The 26,614-nt window shown below is 41.4% G+C and overlaps 1 protein-coding gene across 3 annotated transcripts in view; it reads right to left on the bottom strand.

Annotated features, from left to right (window-relative positions):
* KDM5A (lysine demethylase 5A) overlaps positions 1 to 26,614 on the bottom strand; it is a 47,510-nt gene that overhangs the window by 6,260 nt on the left and 14,636 nt on the right. For 2 of the 3 annotated variants that reach the window (XM_042050274.1, XM_042050272.1), the window contains 19 exons: positions 26,031 to 26,189; positions 23,578 to 23,697; positions 22,332 to 22,490; positions 20,548 to 20,729; positions 18,865 to 19,027; positions 17,950 to 18,069; positions 16,539 to 16,733; positions 16,254 to 16,435; positions 15,869 to 15,993; positions 15,468 to 15,618; positions 12,612 to 12,729; positions 9,516 to 9,871; positions 8,841 to 8,979; positions 7,795 to 7,974; positions 6,234 to 6,395; positions 4,677 to 5,228; positions 3,759 to 3,902; positions 1,261 to 1,420; positions 514 to 734 (listed from right to left, as the gene is read on the bottom strand). In XM_042050274.1, the coding sequence (XP_041906208.1) occupies positions 514 to 734; positions 1,261 to 1,420; positions 3,759 to 3,902; positions 4,677 to 5,228; positions 6,234 to 6,395; positions 7,795 to 7,974; positions 8,841 to 8,979; positions 9,516 to 9,871; positions 12,612 to 12,729; positions 15,468 to 15,618; positions 15,869 to 15,993; positions 16,254 to 16,435; positions 16,539 to 16,733; positions 17,950 to 18,069; positions 18,865 to 19,027; positions 20,548 to 20,729; positions 22,332 to 22,490; positions 23,578 to 23,697; positions 26,031 to 26,189 (3,588 nt within the window). The remainder of the gene's footprint in view (positions 1 to 513; positions 735 to 1,260; positions 1,421 to 3,758; positions 3,903 to 4,676; positions 5,229 to 6,233; positions 6,396 to 7,794; positions 7,975 to 8,840; positions 8,980 to 9,515; positions 9,872 to 12,611; positions 12,730 to 15,467; positions 15,619 to 15,868; positions 15,994 to 16,253; positions 16,436 to 16,538; positions 16,734 to 17,949; positions 18,070 to 18,864; positions 19,028 to 20,547; positions 20,730 to 22,331; positions 22,491 to 23,577; positions 23,698 to 26,030; positions 26,190 to 26,614) is intronic. The other variant, XM_042050273.1, reaches the window with a different exon arrangement.

Below are 26,614 nucleotides of genomic sequence, written 5' to 3' on the forward strand. Positions count from 1 at the left end.
AAGCAATCAGGACATCTTCATTGCTATGTCTGCGCTAGTCTGAGGAAGAACACAAATCTTATTGTCTGCATTATCAAAACGTGTTTTCCTCAGTAACAAAGTTCTGTAACATACAAGTATCACATTATATAAGCCAAGTGTAACTTTCCATCTTTCTAAATGTTTCTTGTAACTCTTTTGCAGATTAGTTCTGTTTCCAGGCATAATCAAGAAGAGTGTTTCCTCCCTTAACCTGTTACCTTCTAAAATAAGGTTTGCACATGGGACTACTTGAGAAAACCGTTCTAAATATGGTTGACTGTAGAGGATAGCGCTACGGTAGGAGTGATCAAGAACTGAATTTCTGGACCATTTTTTCTGTTATTTTCTGTAATCTATTACTCTCTCCAGGTGAAATCCAAACATGTCAAGCAACTGAGCACTCAGCTATTCAAGATCATATTTATATAAATCCACCAACAGCCTGTGGTGGGATTTTTGTTCCACACGGGAATATTTCTTCAAGTTCCATACCTCCATGACATGAAGAAACCTGTCCTCAGAGGGTGGATGAGTGGCCTGTAAAATGCGCCAGATGTGCTGAGTTTCATCCAGAGATACCTCCAGCAGATCTCCTACCATCATCAGATCTTCCAGCTGAGCTTTTGCTCCAGGTGACAGCTCCAACACAGGGGGCTCCAAACTGCGAGGTACCAGCGGGCTCTTCCGAGGCTGCTTCCTTGGAGTGCTAGAACCTTTCAGACAGGAGCCAGGACACAGAATCATTAAGGCTGGAAAAGACCTCTAAGATTACTGAGTCCATGCCAAGCCCACCACTAAACCAGGTCCCCAGGTGCCACACCCACATGTTTTCTGAACACTTCCAGCGACAGTGATTCCACCACTTCCCCAGGCAGCCTGTTCCAATGCCTGACCACCCTTCCAGTGAAAAAATTTTTCCTAATATCCAACCTAAGCCTCCCAGGCAAAGCCACATAAAGATAAAAGGAAGAGATCAAAACCAAATGACATACTTGTTACAACAATCTAAGGTGGGAAACAGTAACAACCAAAACACACTGACACAGGTTGATGTATCAAACATCAGGAAACTAACTGCAAAGTAACCCTGCTGTACCTTCCTGCAGACAACCTGTACTGTACAACCCGTATGGATAACAGAGCAGTTCCCCTCCTCACTGACTGCTCAGCCCAGTTTTTTAATCTTAATTGATCTTAATTTACTTTTAATTTTACCTCAATGTATACAAAAGCAAATACCTTGAGAGCAACTTTTAGAAGCAGAGGAATAGGCATGTTCAGCGCAAAATGAGGGAGCAGTCCACATGTGTGTCACCACCTCTTCTGATTTAATGGGGATTTCCTCATCACAAAACAAATTGGGCTCCAAGCTGCTGGAAGATTTTACACTGGCATTGTCCTGAAAAAGACCCACAGAAAACATGCAACATCTGAATCCAGAAAATACCTACTTCAAAGTAAATTCTACTAGAGACCAAGCAGTCTGCTGCTCCTAAAGCCCTTCTCCGAAGCACTCCATCAGAGATACCAAGACCATGTGCAAAAGGTAAAAATTGCATCCCTACTTAAATAGTGGATGAACACAGGATCTATGGAGATAGGCCAGTATATTTATAGCTGCGCATGAGAAACACTTGACAGGTTTCCTCACTCAGCAGTCCCTCAAGTATGGTCTTCACAAGTCAACATGATGAGAAGAGGCTTTCTCTTAGCCTACATAATTTATTATTTTGCTTGAAAAGTCTGACTGGAAGCTCATAAAGACCTGTATCTTCCATAAAGCAGGGGTAAGCTGAGTAAATTACAGTGACTACAGAAAGAAATTATTTAAGATTTTAGAGGTATGGAAAAAAAGGGCGTTCCAGCACAGCAACAAATATCAATATAATGACAATCAAACACTGCCCTGGGATCAGTACTTTTACAGCAGTCTTAAATCAGTTTAAGTTCAGACCAAATACTGAAAGAAGAGGGCTGTAACACCTGAGACTGTCGTGAATGTTTCCATGAACAGAGTAACGATGGCACTGACTTGTGCTCAGCTCAGTGTGTTGTTTAAGACACTGAACAGCTCGAGGCATTGGTTAAGATGGATGCCTGACTGTTTGGATATAGGGACATGTACCTTCAGGTGCAGGAGGAACCCATTAAGGGAGATTAGGAATCTCTTTGCAGTAGGAGAAGCTCTGCTTGACTTTGCATTACATTAGGCAGAGAAACCAGAGGAGCACAGGCCCACCTGAGTAGATTCCCTGATGATTGGAATAGAAGACAAATTTTCACACAACCAATCAAATTCTTCAGGTGAAAACTAGGAGACGCAAAGTTAAAAACCAACCAACCAAAAAAAAAAAAAAAACCCCAAAGTCGCTCAGAATTTAATTATTTTTATACTGTTGACTTTTCCATGTTGGTTTTTTCAGTTTTTGATGCATAGACGTGTTCCAGTGTGTGCTCCAACAGATTTTTACTTCTAGGTTTCTACAATTACATATGATTGACATCCAAATCAGAAGGTTAAGTAAGAGATTTTTAAATGATGACAACAGAATCATTAAACAAATGAAATTATGCTCATGCAAAACCCTGAGATCCTGGCAAGCATATGCCATCCTTCTTGACATATGTTTTATCACAGCCTCAGAAAATGCCACATCCTTCAGAAATGCCTTATTAAGACTCCTGATGCAAAGAACAGTTTTGGGGATTATTTTTATATATAAAACTAAATTCATTAAAAGCTGTAGCACCCAACTGCATTCTTGTTGGCATTTCACTGGGGACTGTAAGATAAATCTGTGTATTTGCATCAGGATGCTGAGAAACAAAACACTAAAAATAGGAGATTTCAGCAAATCAGACCTGGAGAATGTGCTGTCCCTCTATAAATTAGAACATCTACCTTAGAAGAATTTACATATCTCTTAAAATAGCATCTTCTAAAGTAGAGATAACACTATCACTAAAAAGAAAACATTGCTCAAGAAGAAACTGTGGCATTGTCTTTTTCTCTACATATATCAAAAGAACAATTCAACACATTGAAAATACCTGGTTATTTCCACAACTGCCTTTTCTCCTGGAAGTTCTTCTCTAGTTAAAGAACTTTAACAATTTAACTGCAGTTACAATTTCTGAACTGAATCCAGATGCTAATTTTACAACATGATCCAGACGTCTCAAAAAATTCCACACTCCAAAATGGAACACATATACCTCCTTTATATAAGGGTTGAATGAAGAGGAAGGTATGAAAACAGGAACACAGCTCTGGCATCAGGAAACTTCTTACACAGCATGCAGTTTTTGAAGACTGATCTTTTAGCTGTGCAAAAACTTTCCAAGAGCTCTCCATACAGACATTTATATATACGACTTGTGGTATCTCGGAATGTGGCATAAAGACAATGTCCATCCTCCAGGGTGTTATAAATACAAATCCCTTTGTAAGTGTATCTTCTTCCTCAGCACTAAAAGGCACCTTTTGAAATTCAAACAGGACTTTGGAAATTTTGAATAAAAACATTACAAAACTTCACAATTCAGTAAAGTTTTGAGTCAATCTCAGTCCAGAATGGAGGCATTCAGAAAAAAATCAAGAACTACCTCTTCTGCCACACGCCCTAGGGCAGAATATACACAGCTTAAGATACAATAAATATTGCCAAAAAATGGATTAATAAAAGACAGGTGTTTTGTATTAACTCCATGCAGACAAACCACTCTGGATTACTTACCTTTATGTCATAGCCATATGTCTCCCTGATGTCTTCATCAGAGTCTGTCTCTTCATCATCATAATCCAAAGTCTGCCGTGGGGATGAGGACACACTTCCTATCACTCTGTTAAAGGCTGACTGCTGAAAACTTGTCAAGTGTCCCTAAAAAAAAATGGAATATGGAAGTGAAACAATAAAATTTCCAGGAAAAATCTGTAAAAACCTGAAGTGTTATTAACAAAGGAAACAGTGGTTCTTTTGGCCTGAGGATAACTGCCTGGACATCACAAAAGGGACCAATCACAGCAAGGCATGAAAAAGCATAGGGAAATATCCAAATAAAAGGTTTCATTAGATTCTGAGTCCCTGATTTTTAATAATAGTGACCAGAAAGATCTAGATACTGCTCTTCAGTGCTACAAATTATAGCCTCTTCACCACAGCATAACCTGACCTCAGTCTCAAGGTGAAGAGGTCAGCTATGGAATTATCAGTGTTTGACTACGTTCCTTGCTGAAATTTACTAACAAGACACCAAATGCCTGGGAATCACAACCCATGAGAGATTTAAATACTGAGACCTTGGATTCTGTCACGAGGAAAATGGAATTTGGACACCAAGGTAGCAACTGGTTTACACATCTTGAAGCCTGTACCCAGCTGTTACAGCTGACCTGATATTTCTTACAAGCACCTTCAGCAGTGGCTATTGACAGTGAGTACAGAGCAAGAGACCTGTTCCTGAACAGCAATGTACCTGGACAGAAGCCAGCCAAAACCTGAGGAGCACTAAACTAAGTAAGAAGTTTTACCATGTGTAGTCCACAGCTTTTCACTGCCCTCCCCTCTTCCCCATGCCTCTCCAACAAAAACAAGGCATTTTGACACGCTAAATTAGGGCAAGCACAGCAAAAAGCAAGACACTCCCATCCCTACCTGCAGGTCGGGGTTAGCTGCTGCTTTCTGTAGCTCTGCACTGATGATTTTCTCTGTTTTCTCCCGAGCTGCCTGCTCCACCATTCGCTGGCTGAGCACGGAGAGCTTGGCCAGAGCAGAGGACAGCTCGTCGGTGGCCAAGGCCTGCCGTGCTCGGTCCTGCCAGCTCATGGCTCGCTCTGTCAAGCACTGCAGGGCCTCCCCCTCCGGCAGCCGCACTGGCAGCTTCTGCAGGGACACCAGCAGGGACAGGATGGTCTCCAGCCGCGGCCGGCGGGACCGCATGCACAGGGGACACAGGAACTTCACTTCTTTGGCCTGCCAGCTGGAGCCCTTCTTCTGAGAGCTCGTTTTGGGCAGGGGCACACAGCCACTGTGAAACCAGTCCTTGCACAGCTCGCACTGCAGCATGAACCCGCTGGCAGTTTTGCGGCAGATACAGAACTTGACTTCTTCGATTCGGTCCACCATGGTCATCTTGGCCAGGTTGGCTGCCCTGAGAGCATGCATGGCTTCAATTTCCTTCTGTTCCCGCTCCTTGAATACAGCCACCTGCCCAGCGAGGACAAAAAACATGGCATGACCTTCACAGCTAAGAGACTTTTCATTTTATTAGCAACACAGGAAAAGAAAAAAACCCAGCCAACTCAAACATATAAAGAAATCTAAAACCAGCCCAAAATTTAGGAACTGTGTGATCTAATTGAAACTTTATCTAAGATACCTCCTCCTCAGTTGCTCATTACTTCCTAGGGTCCTTCTGATAGAGATGCTATGTAAACTTTAGATAACCTTCTCACCATCTACAAAGTTTCTGAAGTTGGTAATTAAATCTGTCATAAAGCCACCAGAAGAACAGGTTCTGATGCCAGAGAAGAAGTCAGACTCTGTTCCATTCATCAGTTTATTGAGACAATGCAGATGAGCATTGTTTCAGAAGCATCTTGGTGACCACATTTCTCAGACAACTTGCACTTCCTTAATGTTTCCCTTCAGGTAACTACAACCGAGCATACCACAGTCAAATAGACTGTGTATGAGCCATATTAATGAGCCTGCATATATTTCCTTTGTTCCCAGGGAAAGGGCAGCCAGATGACAGCAAATTCTTCTGATAAGTGGCATGAATATCCCCCAAAAAAGAGCAACCAAATAAAACACCCCCTTCAAGCCCAGTGCCCACGACCAAGGATTTGCAGGCTGACCACAAAATTGACCTAACCAAACGTGTTGGTACTGGTTAAGGCAGAGCTGCTCCTCATTACTTCAACGTGATTTCAATTAGTGTTAATATTATGAGCAGCCACAGATATTAACCCGAGAGCATTTAGGTCTTACACATACCCAATGGTATTAAATACCAGCAGTTACACTCTGAACTGTGCTTCCCTCTACTTTCACTGCAATTGAAGTTGAACCATACTCGTGTCAAACACCACATTATGAGGTATCTGTTCCAGTGAAATTTATTTATCAGCTCTTCCCTAGGATTTCTAGAAAGATGAGAGACAACTTAAGCCTATGCTATCAGGAGAGAGCACCTTCCATGCTCCTTACCACAGCTGCAGCGTCCCTGGCCTCCTCCAGGCCATCCTCCAGTTCACTTAAGGATTCCAAGTCAAGATCTTTCTCCTTTTCCTTCTCCATCAACTCCTTTGCCCTCTTCCGCCTATTCTTACTGCTCCCATAAACACCGATATCAGTCCGTGGGCTCAGAACCTGTAACCACCAAGCAAACTTATCCTGTCAGAGCCAAGGATGCCAAGGACATCTCATAGAGGAATGACAACAGTGTCACCAGAGAACAAGAACTACTCAGCAATCTAACACCTTTGATACCTGTCAGTCATTGTTGGGAAAAAGAGAATGAACAGGTAAGGACAGAAGTATCTCATAGTTATGGAATTTGAATGTAACCCGCACCACTGTGACACGGCAGGTCAAACTGACAGCCACTGTTTTCTGATTAAATGACAGAATCTATTCAGATTACACCATCATACATATAGCTAACCAAAATACTACATGCAGTTAGATACTCACAGTTCAACATTCACTTTAAGGGCCTTTACCAAACAAGTCTTAAAAGCTATTTCATATTTACATCAGCAATTTGGTACTTGAAAAACCCCTAAAAGCATGCTATAAGCCTTTTAATATCAGTATGAGAGGCTGCAAAACTCTTTTAAGGACAAGAATAAAGCTTTAAGTCATCTTGACTAGTTGGAATGCATACTTAAATCTAAAATTTAGCAAATTAAATTCAATGTAGGAAAGCTCAAATTTCTACATTTAGGAAAATGCAAAATCTGAACATACTAAATTATTAGTTAAGCAGAATAATATACAGAAAAAGCTGTATCTAGAGTGTATCACAAAGTGAACAAAAACCACTGTGATGCTGTTGCAACCGGGAAAATCCCACTGGAAAACATTAAACATCAGTACCCCTTTGAGACTCAAGACGTAATTACTGCACTTCACATGGCGCTAGGGAAAGTCACAGAGTGGGGATGCTGTCTGGATTTGGACATCTCACTAAAAGTGAAGACAAACTGCAGAGAATTAACAACAGCATAAGAGAATGAAAAATACAGCCTCTGAGAATGCAGCTGAACTGGAACCTTTTTCCTTAGAAAAGGGAAGGCTGTCAAGCAGATATGATAGATCTTCAAACACATGATAGATTTCTATTAAAACAAGGACAGTGACTACATCCACTGAAGTGAAATAAACAGTAGCTAATTTTTCTTATAGTTACACAGTTTATACAATATCTAATCTATTTTCTTAGCATTTAAAACAGTGAGGCAAGTGAAAACATTTATCAATTTGCGACAGGTCTATGTCCATTTCAGGCCTACATTTCTTCAATGACAAAATAATGTTTTACTTTCCCTCTTCCTTCAAAAGTAAGAGATGAGGTTGTCTACACATAAAACAGGACTAACCAAACAGACTTTTTGCCTTTTTCATTCTTTTCACCTGAGAACAGCTGAAATTACATTCTATCCTGAAAAGGAGCTGTAATCCAGTTAACTGAACCAGCACTGAGGGCCATTGGGACCAGTTTCTGACAGAGAAGCGTGTTCTCCTGACAGGGAAATGTGTTGCTCACCTGCAGCAGACTGTAGCTGGAATTCTTCTTGAGGAAGGTCCTTCCCGTGCGCTCCCTCCAGGCACGAGCTGCAGCCACCTGGGACTCCAGCTGGGGCAGGGCATCCAGGCGCACCGGGATGGGGCGGCCTTTGGCAGACAAGCTCTCCAGCTGCTCCAGGTAGGCATAGTTGCTCCCATTCTGGGGTGAAATAAATCTTTCTAAGCCAACAATTCCACCACTACATCAGTTGCCAGCTTAATTTCAAGCCATGCACTATTTTGTCACTGCCTAAAATAGAGTTCCATAGGAAAGGCAAGGAGGGCAGTGTTTCAATTTACTGTTATTTTAAACTATTCTCTCATACAGTTTTTACTTTAACAGTCATTCTGACGTGGCCAGCTGGCTTAGGGAGTAAGACAACAGTCCTTTTCCAGACAATTATCTTATATGCTATCTGCTTAAATCTAAGAGTTGTATAGGGGCTGATGTGAAATCAAGTGGGATTCTCGCTTCAACTCCCAGTAAGTACCTGGTATAAGGTAAGCAGTTCCAGTCCAGTGATCAACACCTAGAAATACCACAGAACTCTGATCAAGTTATGTGGGTAGACTAGTAGAAGGGGAGGTTACTCAACTAACTCATCTGTTTCAGAAAATTATGGCCACCAGTGCCATTAAATCTTACATTTTAGTGAGAAAATACCAAAAAAATTTCCACAACCAGATGCAAAACAGAAAACCTGAGAGCATCCTCTGCTGCAGCTAAATATTTCCAGTGACAGTATGCTGAACAGTTCCAAAACCAAACACCGTATCATAATGAATTTGCTAGCTTTTACATCCACTCTGAAATGCATAAGAGGAAGGGAAATAGAAATTGGATAACCACTGGGGAAACAAATGCACAGGAAGAAAATCAAGTACACAAGATCTGGTAAGCACATTTAAGAGCCATAGCAGGGCTTCTCTTCAGGTCATCTTTGCGAGGAGAGGTGCTAGGAATAAAGGACACATCTAAATAAAGGGATGCAAGCAGAAGATTCCAGTCCCTGCTGTAACCCCTACCTGAATGGCCTCCACTTTGGCTGTCCAGTCTCTAGCCCGCTGCAGGGCTTCTTTCAGTGCCAGCACATTGGGCAGGTAAGCAGGGATGTTCTTTGCTTCATTCACGATGCCCTCCAGAGCCATCATACTTTGGCGTGGTCTAGAGTAAGAAAAACCCAATTCCAGCCTTCTCTCAAAATGCCAGTCATCTAAATCCATAAATTTGACAGGCTGGTGATGCAACTTCGTCACTACACTGCAGTGTAGGATACCATGGCTCTATGCTTGGAGGGTGCTACTGGCAACCAAATACAAGGAGGTGAGAAAGCTGATGGACGTGGCACAGTCGAGCTCAAAAGGACACAGCATCACGACCCCTTAACACCAAGAAAGCTGTCTTGTGTAGATAGCATAGTCAGGGTTCTTTGTCGAGGGGGATGAATAGCAAAGACAGCAGCAACACCCACAGCCTCCTGCCACTGTGCAACATGATAGGGAATCAACACTGCTGCCATTCATCAATCTCAAATCCAACTCTTGAGCAATCTAACTGCTGGGAGGTAAATAAAAAACCAACAGCAAAAACCAAAGGCAACTACAGCTTCAAGGACCCAGCTTTTCACCACACTTCTCAAAAGAGGATGAGAAACATGAGCATGTGTGACCTCTAAGAACAGTTTGGAAAGGAACACTCACCTGGCCTGCAGGCAGACCTTGGCCTTCTCCTCCCACCTCTCTGAGACTGTGAGCAGCTCCTGCAGCTCCGCCATGGCTTTTTCTACAGCATGATGTGGTGCCAAGCCCACACCAGAGTCAATCAGCTTCTTCATCACATCCAGGGTGACTCTCTGGGGATCCAAGAGGGTGGATCTCACCTCATCCAGCCACCGTGCCTGCTGCAGTTCTTGCTTCAACCTTGGCAGTTCAGGAAGTTCAACATAAAGGCCAGAGCCCATGTCTATCAACTCCTGCAGCTTGGAAGAGTCTGGGATCTCATCAATCATAGCTTCTTGAGCACGCTCATGAAATTCTTCCACATCATCGAGCAGATTCTGAAGTAACATACAATACAAATCAATTAGGAAAAAACACCCACAGTATCCAGAACAAAATCCTACTGAGGGATCAGTCAGCTGTGAACTTGTATGTGATCATCACATCATCAGTCCAAGCTTCTACACACAATGCTAGCTAGCTGTCACAAGCCAGCAGGTCTGACAGAAATTAAGTAACAGACCATCTAAACTTATTTGATGGCATAATGTTTCATACCCTATGAATGAGTGGCCTATGAGTGGCACCAAACTCTGCACCTAAAATAGTACAACTCCAAATGACTACAGCTCCCAGCAAGACAGAATATTTAGCACTGCCCAGTCAACCTTAGCTTTAAAGTAGTGGGAAGAAAAGGGACATCTGCAAACAGGTCATCATTTCAATACAGTGTTAGGGGCATTACAGTAATGACTGCAATACAAAGCAGAAAAAAACATGCTGAGGAGAAATAACAAGCCAGAGATGTATGAGAACACAAATACCAAAGATCATGAAAATAACAATGGCGAAGTTTGAAATTATTATTCCCTAAAGCAGGACCACCACTTATAAGCATCAGGGCTTTATTGCACTAAAGAAAGAAATGAAAATGCAAAACCCTCTTATTAAGGGAGACAGTTTCACAGAAATCCAACTGCACTTGCTGCAGTTGTTCTCATCCTCATGTTTTGGCACTGCAATGAAAAAAAATCAGACAGCAAACAGACAGGAAAGAATCTCTGCGGGAGATTGATCCAAGGACATTCAACCAGTATACTCAACTGATTCACCCCCAAGTCTCCTCCAAAAAGACAGGCATTTCTGACAGCAAGTCGATGGCACAATGAGGAGCAAAGCCTGCATTTCCTAACCCTTAGCTTACTGCCCTTTCTGCCTGATGCTGCTTTTCATGACCGTCTGGAAATCGGAAAGCATTTATAAGAAAGAACAACATCTGCTTTATAAAGATTTTGATTTAGGGAACATACTCTGAACATTCCATAGTGACAACAGTAAATTATTACAGTTTAATAATTACAATGCCTTTTGTGCTAGAAAATACTCATCATCCAACATGACAATTATTTTGCTATTCACTATGATGGATAATTGCATTCAAATGCCATGCTAAAAGCTAGTGAGTGCTTAGGCATAAATGATCATTATCTGACTTCATTCAGAAACTAAAAGACTACAGTCTGTAATCAGTAAAATGATAATATTTATTTATTGACTAGTGATTATGCTGAAGCTTCAAGAACACGCACATGCATAGGCAGAGGACTTGAACTAGAATCACTTTCCTAGTGCTGAGGGGCAAGGGAAGATAGACTGGTTGGGAGAAAGCATTATACAAAAATACAAGCTAAAAATGTTAGGAGTTTATTGTATGCCTGCAGTCCTCTCACTTATGAATTATAGTTTAATTAGAAGCAGGTTTTAAATACATTAGAAACAAAAAAAGCCCTTCTGAGAACAATCTTACAAGGTCTGCTAATCGATGATGATAAAATTTCATTAATAAATACTAGCAAGTATTTTTAGGTTGTATGTGGAAAGAAGTGAATTAAAACCATCCTATCATATGAGGATGAGAAAGCACTTTCCACTTTATTAGCTGCTGGGAAACTCACTAAAGAACACCTTTGAAGGACAAAGGTCAGCATCAACAAGCCTGGCAAACCTGCACACTAGAGCCCTATGGTTTTCTGAAGGAACCTGTTTTTGGCAGAAACATGCCAGTATTATAAAAACAGTAAGAAATTCCAATATAAAGTCTCTCTTATCAACACTGAAGTATCATGGAAAAGTTAATATAAAATTAATGAATGAAGGACAAACACTAACATACACTTATGGAAAAGAGGCCTTCTCAAACAAAACTTTTTTTAAATGTATGTTTGGCTATATAGCAGCAGCTGCACCTATGGTAATGTTCAGGATTTTAGGCCCTCTATACAACACTCGTAAAACTGTACAAGCAAAGCATACAGGTTAATAAGTGATTAACATACACCTCAAGAAGCATTTCTCTAGGCAAAAAAATCTTTGTTAAGGATGTTTCTTAAGGAGTTTTCTAGAAGTTGGTTAGTAGGTGAAATACTATTTAGCATTTCATCACCAGTGACAGAGAAACAAATTAAGATTGCTGCTGAAAACGCTTGCTATAATGCAGAGTGCCAGGATGATAAATGGTAATAGCAGCCAGGGGAATCAGCATGATCTGGATTACTTATTAGTCTAGATTCACTCACAGACAGGTGCAAAGATAAATATGAAGGGCAAGAGATGCAGGCCATGCATACAGATGAAGAAGGCTGTAGCCTGGAAAGCAAGGCTGAGATGTATTTACAGAATAACTGACAACGTGGCACCGCTTTCCTGCTGCCCTGAGAAAGCACACCAGGGCAACCTTCAGAGGTTTCTACAAAAACATATAAAGGGTAGGATTCACCCAGAAACTTCACCTCTGCAGAGAGCATTAATGATGATGGAATAAGAGTAACCGGTTCAGAGATTTAAAACTGGGCTGCCTGGACAGTGACAGGGGAAGGGGATCTTATATCTTTGTTTCGCTGCACCACCACATCTGACAATGCCTGTTGCAGCAGGCACCCTAAAAAAGTGCACATATTTACAACAGAAGCTTTTCATCTCCACTCCAGGCAAAATTATCTGTTAAAAAAACCATACTACCATAAATCCAGAACAAAGTTAAAAAGCACAACATTATCAGAGCAGCAGATGCAATCTTACCTTTACTTGTCGGGCCTGGCTGATAACACACGGCAAGCTGAACAACTGCTGCACAAATGCTTTAAGCTCCTCCATAGTCAGCTTGGTCCGTGTCCTTCCACTGTCTTGGCTCACTCTGCTGTACAAATGGGCATAATTAAGTATTAGGTGAGAGATAAGATGATGATCCTTGGATTTATTCAGGGACAGAAATTATCTATCAAGATTACTGAGAAGTTACCAAAAACATTTCATCACCTAAGAATTCAAAAAGACAAACTTAACCCAAGCTGAACAAAAATTCCAAAAACTTGAAAACAAGATTTAATACAATTTCCCTAAGCACCTTCAGGGTAATTTACCCTGCCCTTTGGGGGTACCATTGTCTAGATGACTTTCAAACTGCTACAAACAGGTAAAAGAATTTAACCCCATAAAGTTTGCTTTAGGCAGCTCAGAAGTTGATTGCCATGCCAGGCACTGACAAGAAGTCTGAGATATGTGACAGCAACAAGCTCCCAACACAAGTCTTATTTTCTAGTGCTTTCTCTCTTGTAGCAGAGAACTGCTGAAACCAGCCTTGCATCAGAGGACTGCTATTGAGCGGGACAGGTTCTGCAAAGACATTTCCATTAAATAGCACTCAAAGCAAGTGTAACAAGCCCACTGAATGGGGTAAAACACTTAAAGTGACACACTGCACAAATTAAATACTTAGTGTACAGATCACTGGCAGGCACAGCTTCCCAAGTACAACAGATTTCAAATACTGAAGAGCTGTTCCCTGCTAACAAGTCTACAATTTAATACTACAGAAACAGTAAAGAAAAACAGTGGACTTACATAAAACTGTAAATGTAAAATTAGATTAATGATCGATTATAATTACACACCAGTTAAACCTCAGAGTGGAAGAAAGAATCCTGCAGGCTTTGACTTGCTCCAACAGACAGTAAGGAGACCTGCTGTGCCCCCAAAATCCCTGAGTGAGGGCAAACAGGGTACAGGGCTCCAAGGGACAGGACTGTGAGAGGGCACACTCAGCAGTGTCACACTGGCATGCTGGCCCTAGCCCAACCACAGACTGCCACAGCACGAGATGCTGCACAAAAAGGTACAACTATCCCTACCTGTGGAAACTCACATCTTCCAGGAGAAGGCAAAGATCTAGGAGTACAATACTGCACACAACTTCACAGCTTCACATTATTCATTTTTTGGGTTTATTCATGAGATGGCTAAGGCACAGATTTTCTTTTGCTCATCTGACCATGAGTTTATTGCTGCATTAACCCCTGCCAAATTACTCTGTGTGAACACTTGTTTTTAATTTGCCTTTTTAATAACCTTATCCTTTCTGTAAATGTGATCCTTCTCCAGGTGTTAAATATGAACATAAATGTTACAGAAGCAGCTGAATTTGACCTTTATAATTACACTGCCTAGCACTGTTCAAAGAAGTTTCAAAATCTTCCTCAAACCTCAATTTTGTAAGATATTTTTAGTTAGCATACAACAGTCCTCAAATGTATATACAAGTCCTTTTTTTGCCGCATAAAATTCTTTTATCTTTAGATCAGACATGACACTGAAAGTTGCTGAATCTTTCTACCCCTTGTCCTTCTTGGGGTAGTTCCAGAAGCCCACCAAATCATTAACTGAAGAGTTATTTCTTCTTACATATATATAATGATATCTATCTACCTATCTATCTCAGCAACTGAAGGACTGTTGAGAGAGGGCTGACATACTCCAAGAGCAGGAGGAAGAGGAGGAAGCAGCAACAGACCAGGAACTCCTGGGAACTACCAAAATAACTGAAGTTCACTAGAACAGGGCAATGCAACCCCTGTCATGCTGCTTCCCTTGCCTAGGCCAGAGTTCTAAGTGAAAAATACTTCTAAAGCAGAAGGGTCCTACAACCAATAAATAACAAACAGGAGAGCCTTCTTTAGCCTCCAAATACAGAAAAAAAGCTTCTCTATTGTGTATTAGCTTTCCAGTTGGAAGATTGTTACACTTGGATCTGTGGTGCAACTAACATTTTAGTATTTTTAACTCTCTCAGAAAGTCTTACGTAATACACAAAAACCACACACACAAGAAATACAACCAACTACTAAACCAAATCTTATCATCAACAGAGGAACTGAAGGCTACATAAATTTACCATACAACTGCTGCCACAAGACTTATGGTCACCTCATCGAATTATTTTCTAGGGGACTTTTATTCAGTGCACAAAACATACAGGAGAGAGGGAAGAACGTGCTCCTGAAAGCTCACGAGAGCAGAACAAGGCCCACATCCAGCACACTGCTGAGGCAGGGCCAGGGGACAGAGTAACACTGAGGCAGCCACAGGCAACAGAGAGAACCAAGGGAGTTACACTGCCCCAAGTCACTGAGGCAAGCCACTGCTTTTCAGCCACACATCACTGCCTCCCACAGTCCTTCCCAAGAAGTAACAGATTGGCTCAAGCTGTGGACTGTTCTTGCTCTCTGTACTGCTGTGCTCCCCCAGATCCTTTTGTCACAAACACCCAAAGTCCAAACTTTCCTTACATTTTTACCTCTAGCTGTCTTTCCCTACAACTCCCCCACACGTTCAGTGAAATACTTCATCAGCAATCAAACACAACTTCTCCAAAGGATTTCACATTTCAGTACATAAGTCAGCTGACACTCCAACTAAGTCCACTTCTCTGGCCCTTTGTGCCACTGTATCTGCCTCCTCCCCTCCCTACCTCTTCATGAGTCACAGCACTAAGGAAAGGAAACACTGAACGAAGTTTGCACACAGGGCTCTTAACTCTTCCAAGTTCAACAAAGTAACAAAGAGACAGATGGAAGGCACTGAAAAAAATGCCTATCCTACCTGTGTTTTTGCTTTTTGCTCAGAAGGAGCTGAGCTACGGAAGCACAGGTCTCTGCTTCTTTCACAGCATCTCGGAGCCTGCGGAAAAGATCATTCTCCGGGTATTTCCTGTCTTCAGCATCCTCCAACATTACTCTCAGCTCAATCACATCTGTAATCAGAGTACATAAATAATTTGTATGTGAAAACAAGAGAGATTTTAGATTGCTTCAAAGGCCTTCAATCAAGGTTCCAACAGGGTAGTTCAATTTGAAATACACAATGGTAATTTGCATTATACTCTTGCATTAGCTCATTTCTTTTTTCCAATACCCAAAACACAGTATTTCTCTCATTCAATGAGAGCAAAGAACAAATGTAGGAGTTTCAGGACATCCTATTAAGAATGACAGAAGTCTGACCTTTCTTGTGGTTGAGACTGGCAGACAGAGCCTCTGTAACTCTACTGACCCAAGTGTCGTAAGACTGTGCCCTCACTTTCACTCCATACAACAAAGAAGGAAGGTCTTCTAGTGGATAGCGGTACCTGAAGGTGTGGAAAGAGAAGACAGAGAAAGTATTAATGCCCACATGAAAGTCAGGGTATTGCTAATATTGAGGTTTTCCAGCTACAACAAGGCCAGAAAAACATACAATACCTGTTTGCCTGAGAACCAAGAAACAAAGAGGATAAAAATACTCCTTAAGGAAGAGAGGAAGAGGAGTGTGACCAAATGTATTTGGCCACTGGTCTACAGCAACCTATTAGATATGGAAGAAAAGTAGACAAAAAAAAATCCTGTGTACCTCAGACACTTCTTCTGCATGGGACAGGGACATAAATCAGAGGGATGGTATAAGCACACCAGGCGCTCGGGATTACAGGAACACGTAAGAGCTGACAAGAAGCACGTGGTTCTGCAAGCTGTGCACTGACGTTCATCATCTGGAACCAGTTCAAACACCTCTTCTTCAGACATCAACACTCCCTGACAAAAAAAATTAGCCACTTGCTCAAAAATTCTAATGCAAGCAGGGGAAGAGGGAAGAAAAAGTTCTTTTGCAAGCAAAGGGTTGTCTCTTATTACTCACCATCTGCACAACAGACTCCCTCAGCCGTGTCTCTTCCTCTATCAACAGAGTCATCTCCTTGCAGACCATGGCAGCCAACCCAACATCCAGGCACTCTGGATCTGCAGCCATCTTGAAGATCAGCTCTTCGTGGGAGAAAACACAGTGACGTCCCAGCCTTCGGTAGTGGCTCACACACTGACGTCCAATGGGAAGCTACAGAAAACCACACCATCATCATCCTGGGAAAAAATCATCTCTTAGCTTCCATTTTCCTTCCTTTGTCAAAAACTGGGAAAAGACTGAGACTAAGAGTTGTATTTGATGGGACAGAGAAATTTGTAACAACCTTAAATCATGTCACAGATGAGGAGAAAGAGGGTATCAATGCTGGGGAGAGGCATCTTCCACAACCTTACACACCTAACTTACAGACAAAAGTTTAAGAGTAGTCCTAAGCTCTTTTTACTTCCAGTGGCAAGAAACTGGCACCAAAAAGAAGTCATCTGGTCTACACCAAGGTGAAAATATTGCCCTGTGGATATTACTGTGTGGAATGTCTATGTCCAAGCATAAGATTCCTAGTTAACCAAAACTGGTATCACTCATTTTGTGCCTTTTAAAGCAAAAAGCAGCTAAATGGATTTGCCACGCATATTTCTGGTTACATTTTGCATAAGCAAAGGAAATTTCACGTGGCTGGCGCAAGTTTAGCAGTTTTTCACAGAGGTTACACACATATTACATCATGAGCACCGGAGGAAAAAAAAGAGCACTAACACACTGCCAGTCCTGCAGACAATTTTTCTGGTAAGTGAATATACGCCTCTGAAAAAGGGCTAAAATTTCCATTTGTAGTTTAAAAAACAAAGCTAGAGATAGATAAACTAGAGATGAGATCATAACTTCCAACTGTAAACCCTGGATAGTAACAGAACACTCCTTTGACAATTTCCTGAGCAATCCACGTGAGCTATGTACTGGTGTGGCACAGCTATTAGAACAGCCCTAACATGATCAAAAGGCACAATGAGCTGCCACAAAGGAGGAATGAAGACTGTCATAAGCCCATCTCCAACACTCAAATGACAACAGCACTTCAAGACAGGACACAGACCTGTAACAAATTCAGAAAGCGGCATCACAGAAGTACTAGCTAAAGGTACCGTGAGATGCCACTTTTTGGTTAATCAGCAATTAAAAAGGAAGAACATGCACCAAAGTTTCAGTCTGAAGTTGCCTAAAATCATGTGCTCACCAAAATTACTTTGTATAATGGAAACTTCCCTCAGTTTCTAACTGCTGTCCCAAGAACTATAAACATAAAATACACTATTTAACTGAAAAAACTACTCAGGTAGTTAAGCTACTAGCATACCACTTTCAAAGGTCACTGACCAGAGACATAGCAAATATATACAAAAGAACAGACCCAGTCAGCAGTGCAGAAGTTCACAGCTTCAGCAAAGTTATATCCCTGGTTAAATCCAGAGTGATAGGCACGAGGAAAGGTCACAACAAACTCGCCAGCACACTGATTGGTCCTGAAAACCTAATAAAGGAAGGATAAAGGAAAGAAAAAATATGTAACGTGCAACAGCTTAAGACACAAAAGAGCAAGATGTTTGAACACCACTTTCTGTACCCACAGAACACTACAGGCAACACAGCTAACCCAAGAGTGGTAAGGATTGTTTCTGCCTTCTTAACGTGAATACTCAATTTACAGCCTTATTCAAAAAAAGCTGAATATATAAGCCAACAGTTGGAAATTGTCTTTACGAATCCCAAAAGGCATGTTTCTCTATCATCATTTAATCCATTGTACCACAAAGCACAAAAGCTTCTGGAAAAAAGTTTATGGTTTGCTTTGCTGGGGTATTTGCCAGGGAAGCAATTTATCCTGAGACAAAAGCAAATGACAGTGACTGCTGCTTAGGGATCTGCAGTCAATTATGTCTGGTCAGAAAACCATTTCGTAATGCTGAGATTGCTACTGAACATAAGACAAGTATTTTACTGTCAAAAGCTTTTAAAGGCATTTCATACAAACTTGCTGTTACAAGATTTTTTTTTATTAAAAATTAAGTGTAATACACAGTGTACGCTTGCTCTAGAAAGTATTTTATGCAGGAAGCTTGGCACACTCACTTCTATTTCCTGGTTAGTCTAGGGAAGAGTCTAGAAAACAGCTTTAAAAAACACCCTGTAAGTAATGAATATGCAAATGCCCACCATACAAATTCTTCAGAGTTATGCCAAACCATTGTTATACAAATCTGGCAGAGAAAGAAAGAAAGAGAGCACACAGAAGTACTTATGTAAGAAATGCTTGTGTGCTACTCACTGGTACGCCATGTTCCATCAGCACATTGGGGTTCATAATAGTGACCAGCTGGTGCAGGAGATCAGGCTGGGATTCAAACAGCTCAGGAGCCAATTCCTTCATCACATCTTCCAGCTGCTCTGCTGCATGAGAGGGCACACCATACCATGTCTTCGGCTCTCCCCTACCAAAACACAAGCACAGGAAGGAACACAATGAGAGGGAACTGATGGCACCACCCAGCTGCAAAGCACACCTCACAGCCAGCAGCACTGCCCTCATAAGCCACTTCACATCTAGATTAAAAAAGCATCTTTAAATCAACAAGCATCTTCTCCAGGACATAATATTCTAATCTGAAAAAGCAGTTACAGTCCAACACAATTCTCAACGTACCTGACAGTAGATTTACCTTGACAAGCCTAACATGGAACATAATTGTCATTTACCATGCTCCAGAGGGGTAAAATGGGCAATTATTTTCCTTCAGAAAGAAGGAATTAAGTTTAATAAATAAAAGCTTGGCTGTCACAGCTACAGTTTAAGAGAGCTCATGGTACTCCTCCACTCAGTTAGGCTTGGAGGAGTCATATTCCTAAAACCAACAGAACAGTGTACCAGCCATGGGAGTAAAACACATGCAATCTTTCTAATACTCACAACTAATTACTAAAACCTGTGATCCACTGGACTATTAAGATGAAAAATGCCAAATAACAGGGATTAGTCAAGTACAAGGTTACAAAAATATTAACAAGACCAAAACTAAACAAATCATTACTCAAGCACTATCCCAGTCCTTTCTTAACCAAGATAAACGATGATGACCCATTTTCAGAAGGCATTTCAGTCCGGATTGGCGTCCCGCGGCCCCGCTCCCGCAGCGCGCGGAGCGGCGTTCCCGCGGGCTGCAGCGCCGCCTGCTGGCAGCGCCCGGCCCCGCAGCGCCCGCAGGAACCAGCGGCCCTGCTGAGCCCGCGGATCAGAGCTCGCCAGCAAACCTGCTCCTCCGCAGAGGCGCAACTACGGCCTGAGCGCCAGCAGCTCATCTCTGCCAGGTGTCCAGCAAACTTCCTGACGATTCCCACAGCTCCCCCAGTCCTCCGCCTGCTCCACTCACTGCAACAGAGTCTGATGGACTGGGAAGACTGCAATGCCCATAGTTAATCTGGCACGAGTCTTCTCTTCAAACACAAAAGCTGAACACCACAACAGTTCCAGGACTGTTCCAAAAGGCAGAATTACCTCCAAATTTCTCTTTACGAGTATTTCCGTGTCTACGTGGATCTGCTGCTGAACAGTCAGCCCTGATGCCTCTATAAGCCATGAGACAGCAGACTCCACTTCCAGCACAGACACATCCCAAGTTTAAATCATAAAGCAGTGAACCAGTGAACTCAAACTCAGTTCTAAACAAAAAATCTTTTTTAAAAAAGATGGGACCCTGTAAAGCATGATTTTACAGTGACACTGGAACACTGGCCACAGAAGAATATTTCATCAGTTAATGAAAAGCTGTAATGTGCTTTAAAAAGTATCTGTATTCACTTTCAACGAGCCACAGCTGAGAATATGGACCACTCACCACATTTAGCTTTTTGTTTACAAATGTCCTCAGTGTGCAGAGGCACTTTCAAGCAGAACTAAAATTTTCCTAAAGCAAACAGGGCAGCGTAAGGGAGATGCACAAAGGACAGCCCATACCAGTGCAGGTAGTTGATGGAATAGCTCCAGTGGTCTTCAATATGCCAGCAAAACGAGGAGAAGCACATCCCTACGTACAGCCAGGGAACCTTCATGCCAGAGATGTCTGCATTGATGTGAGCAAGGACTGACTGTTCTAGAATGGGCATGTTGTTCAAGTTCCAACCAGAGAGAGCATAATCCTGCCAAAAGGAGGAGAAAATCTGAACAAATCAGAAGAACATAATGACACCAAGTCCAGAAAAGGAAAGTACAGATGAAAACATCAGCCCATCCATTTCTATAGAAGATAGTGGGGTATTTCCTGCAACAATGAAACATCAAAACCAGAAATAATTCCTTAAATACCTTAGTCATCAAATAATCACACCAAGATTTTAATACCAGTCCTAATATTTCAACGTAGCCCATCTTCTTTGGATCAAGGCTTAAGACAGTTAGGTTTTGATTTCTTCCCCATCACAAGACTGCACGTTTCATGCTTTCCTGGTGAAACAAAATACCAGCAACACCAGCAGAACAACTAAAGCTAGAAGTCTTCAATAATATAGGACAATTTTAAATTGTAAACAATGCAGCGAATCTCATGTTATTATTTCAGCTACTCTAACACTCATTTTACCACGCTGCAGTTTACATTGATCTACTTTACAGATTACTTTAGAAAGCTTTCTCAAGGCAAGAAATTCCTACGTGCTCATTTTTGAGAGGACAACATCACCTGTTAAGCACTCTCACCTTTACTTTCAAATACACACAATTTGTTCAAAAAATTATAATCCAGGCAACCTTGAAAGCCCACTACTGTGCTTTAACATTAATTTACTTTCCACTTTTACAAAAACTATAAGCAGAGATCGACTGGCATTTTAGATATATCCCATAGCTGCTGAAAGGACCGGTCAGGCCCTCAGCTCAGCCAAACACTGCTGCTGTTTCCTTTGCTCTGACACTACAAACACATTGCAGTGAGTCAGAAGACTTAAGTGATCTGGTTAAGAAATTTTTTAAGTGACTACCTTCATACAAATAGCTAAACAATGAGTGCTGACTCACAAAGCAGCTACACAACCACTGCACAGCCAACAAAGGTACACACAGGAAGGTGCAGGAATGGGTGGAAGGCAACAGTGAGCAGGATTACCTCTTCCAGTGAGCAGTATAAATTGATTTGGGGCTGTGTAATCAGGAAACCACACCTTTATTATATCTGAATTTAAGCATACAAGCAGCAAGAAAATTGCTTTGCTACAGTAAGGTCTGAGAGAAAATAGGTAATATACTTACCAGATGTTCTTTATAAAATTGTTTATAATTGAACACTGTATCTACATCTTTTCATTCTTATGGTATGCACAGAGAAACAAGCTAAATCAAATTAGTTTGTTTCACCCATTAAGAACCTACTAAGGAGGACAGAATCATGTTTCTGTAGCTAACTCTATAATGAAAAGGTTTGAAACAAGAAAGAAAGATTATTTTTAAAGAGTGTCCTCATACTCAGACAAACTGTAACAACTTGCACATCTTTGCCTGCTAAGATTAAGTGATAGAAAACAGGTGTGACTTAAACCATGAAACAAACCTTGATTATCAGCAACCAGATCTGTAAAAGAACCTCAAATATCAGATTAATGCCCCGCTCAAAAGGAATGTTTAGTACATGCAAAAGCCTGAAACAATTTCTTCATGAAAAAATCCGCACTGATTTCTGACCTAAATTCTTAATGTGAAATCTCATGCAGAACAAAGAATGGGGTCAGTTTGCATATCCTTTTCCTCACCTCCTCCTCTGGCATCAGCTTTCGTCGGCCATCCTTCACTGGGAAGCCACTCCCAAAGTCCTTGGATGAGATGTCGGCCCCATATTCCACAATAACATCTTCTTCTATGCTGCTCACTAATCGCCAGAATTCTTTCTCTACCAGCTCAGTGGGAACCATCTGAAAGCAGAAGAGATGTTATGGTATGTGTAGATAACAAAAATTATCATTCAAGCAATAAATCACTGTTAACTCTCCATGAATTTTCATACACCAAAGGCGACTCCCCCTCTCCCCTCCATCTCTCCAAAGTCATAGTTTGGTCTGTATTCCTCCGTAGTGTCTGGAATGTTTCAGAAATAGGTTACCACATCATGAGGGAAGGAACAGACAAAAAAGATGGAATCACCAGAAGTACAGCAAAAAAGGGGAAGAAGAGACAGCCAACAGAAATCAAGCAGCAAAGAGAACAAACCAGCATGCAAATTCCAAACTATTTCAGAGGATAATGACCAGGATCTCTAAACAAAAGTAAGGAAATTCAGATACAAAATTGTGTTCAGGAGTTTGATATTCGTATAACTCATCATTATTATTACATTTATGTATTTATTTATGAAGAATATTCTTAAAATAAGCTTTGTTCTATGTCCCAAAGTTGTATCATAAATTGGAGTCCTCAAAAGGTAGATAGAGGCTTTAGCAAGAATGCCCATAAATTACCAAAGAACCATGAGAGCAGGAAGACCTTGGTGCTGCATGCAGTCCACAGGATAGTGGCACTGCACCAAAGCAGAAATGCTAGTTTTAAAAATGCTGCTGTGATGCAGAACAAAAAACACAAAATCCCCCAGATTCAGTCTGACTTTTCTACAAGAAAATACTGTAAGAGGAAGGAAAACAAAGATTTATCCTCTGGACAAACTAAACCAAGACAAAAGGCATAGGAAGGGCAGGAGAAGGGCCCCTTTGCCACACAAGATCAAGATACTTAATTCAGTTTATCAAAAAGGGTAAGAACTTTAACTAGACTATGCCCAACACAGTAAACTCTAACAAGCAATAAAGCTGTCTGTCCACTGGAGGAAAAGGGTGAAACGAAGTTGAAATGAGACCAGATGCCAGCAAGCTAAATTATTTGTTTCCATGTTTGAAGCTTATGGTGCCTCTTTAAACAAGGCTAAGATGTCTTAGCAAAAATCCAGGATCAGCTGAAGCCTCTTCTCTTTTTCCCTTACAAGGAATCCCAACAAAAGCTGAAACTCACATGGACCGGCATGTTGAAATAATCAGACTTGAAGTTATCAGCCATTTCACCGAAGCTCTGGAGAGTATATTCCCTGACAGCTTGTTCAAATCCGAAGGCCTCACGGGGTTTGTTGCATTCCTAGGAGATAGAACACAGAAATACTGTTTCCTGCAGCAGACTCTGACACAGTTACATTTTTAGCAAAAAGCCCTAGTGTCCATCTGAGTCCTTAGCCAGCACAATAAGCTACCAGTTTTGAGAGCTTTCGCAGCCGAGGCAGCCATACCACAACGGAAACAGAGCAGAATTAATGGCACAGAAGCTAATCTAACACTGTACCCCAGTGCTCCACACTTCTGCTTTCCTGTCCAAAGCTACATTTCATCGGCTACTGCTGCCAGCCACAGAGCAAGACTATGCACAAGATGCTTAGGCAGCCAGAGGACATTTCTGTAGACACACTGGATTCAAGCACCTGCAGAATAACTGCACAGGAACAAACCCCCAGGAGTTTCAGTCTTAACAAGTCAGCAAATCATAAAAAGATTTGACACTGTGAAAATATGTAAGAGGGAAGAGGAGAAAGGAAATTAGAACAAGGCAACACAGCCAACAACAGACATGGCCCATCTGACAGAAAACCTCCAAGTCTTTCACTGTTCTATCCCCATTCATCCCGAAAAGGCAAAACATACTGGTGTGCATTTCAGCTCCTCTCCCCACTCATTTCCAATGTGTCCTTCTCAGCACCTTCGAAACTGACACCATGTTTACATATACAAGACATATCAGAACACAAATATGATGTACAACAGCTTTTCAGTCATAAACAGGACTGGAAAGGAATTCATCAGTAGTTTCTCTTTTTTTCAAGAGGAACTATCCTTAGACTACTCCCAACATGTATCAAAGAGGTTCTTAAATGGAGCCTGCGACAGAGGATCTGCAACATCTGTGAACACTGTCAAACAGTGTTGACCTAAATACGTATAAACAGCCCTTACCCTATTCTTCCCAGCTTCTGTTCCAGTACCCTGCCGTAAAATTACATTAAGCATCTGTGCAAAATTAACATCTAAAGTAAAAACTGAGGCAAAAAGTACCAGTGAATACTTCAAACATCTTTCTGCTGTTACCTGTCTACTCTCCAGTATGTATTAGAGCTATGAGCTTTCTCCTTCCACCTCTTACTCTCAGCATATTTCTGAAACTTTTCAAGTGTTTTCTGTATCATTTACCAGTAAAAACTTACTGGCACCTTATCTTTCCTGGGTTTGTCCCTGCCTATGTATTTTTGTTCGGTAACAATCTATCCCTGTTTTTACTAGCAACAGTGAAATTTGATTTGAGTTTCCACATTCTTAAACTGTTGCAGACACTCTATTTACTACCACAGCCTCTAAATTAACTCCATATTATATTGCTGCAGTTTGCTAATACTTCTTTATTGCTCCTTCTCAAGAGAAACTAAAGAATTAGGTTCATCCACTCTGTCAGCAGCAGCCCAATGGGAAGGTTTCATCTTCTCCCTTTCCTATGAATTTCCACCGCTCTTTAAGCGGCATTTGCCCGAGTTCATCTGACCATCTCATCTCTCAGTGAAGGGTTAGAGCAGCAAGCTGATTCACCTCCTGTGGCTGCACAACTCTCCATCCACCACCACAAAGGAAGCAGCAGGAGCTGACACTTCGGAAGGGCATGGGGGGGAAATGGGCAGATAAACGCGTGCACAACTGCTCCTTCTGGAAAAAACACAGCCTGTTTCACAGAGTGAAAGCCAGCCTCATAATTACAGAGTTACAAACAGTAAGCTTCTTCCTCTGAATCTTGCATCTACCAACTTTCTGAGCTTGCAAAATTTGTTTCCTTAAGAAAAATACCAAGCCAATCAAGTGATGTTTGCTGTCTGGTAATCAATCATCTCTTGGAACTGGGTAGCTCTTCCTCCTTGAGTAATGAAATTCAACTAGCTTCCACTTTCAGAGCTTGAGCAGTTCCCTTTTTTAGACTAAACCAAATCTAAAATAGCTACAACAAAATTTGAAACTAGTTCTTTCACTTTCTGCTACAAGCTATTCTGAACAATGCGGTAACATCTTTCCAATAATCAAAGCTCCCTGTTATACCTAAATTTCATAGTTTATTTACTTCATAGTTCACAAAATGTGTCATCATTATGTGGAAACATCCACTATAACCCTAGTTCTCACCCTAATTTCCCACTACCACATAATCAAATTGCGTTTCAGCTCTTAATATACCAAGGTCAAAGTTTTAGCTGTCACGTAACGAAGGCTGTGCCCAAGCTCTAGAAGGAATGTTTCTCTCTCTTTATGAATCATCAACCAAGATTCATGGCTCATCAAAACAAACTATGCATTCTACACAGATGGATCGCTGAACTGCTCTTCTTCTGATCTTTCCAGGTACACAGGTGCACGTACAAAGCTGGAGTAGCTCTTGAACTGTACCTCAGCCACGCACTTTGGACATCTCCAGTCACCCTTGGGTACATCAGGAAGAGGAGGAATCAAGCAAAAAGTGTGATAGCTGTCATCGCATCCATCACACAGTAGCAGTTTATCCTCATTATTCCCTCTACCACAAAATAAGCAAACATAGAGATCAACCTGTAAGGGGAAAAAAAGAAGAAAAAAAGTTACAAGAAGTTTCTCACCCAGAGCCTGCCTTACTTAAGCTAAGGAACAAAGGATGATATCCCCAAGTCCAATATATGAACATTAACAATCTCCTCTGGTTTTTGAGATGCACTTGAAATCACAGATTATGTTTCATTCCCAAAGCAGCACTATGTGGGGGCAGGGGGACTTTGGGTGCTGCAAAATAACTTTCCAGGTCAGCTGGACCATCTTTTGCTATTTAACTCGAGTAGCATCTCATTTATGTTATTCTAAAGCAAAGAGTAGGTTACAGTTTTTAGAACTCCCTCTCTTCAGCCCTCTTATCATGGAAAACAATTTAAACTAAATCTCTACAAAGACTGAATGGCTAAGGAAAATCTCAAAACAGTATTTCAGAAATACACACATCATCA

Source organism: Corvus kubaryi, unplaced genomic scaffold (assembly GCF_017639235.1).
Source record: "Corvus kubaryi isolate FWS band 111438036 unplaced genomic scaffold, C.kubaryi_AGA036_p1.0 72, whole genome shotgun sequence".
In the NCBI taxonomy this organism is placed as follows: Eukaryota; Metazoa; Chordata; class Aves; order Passeriformes; family Corvidae; genus Corvus; species Corvus kubaryi.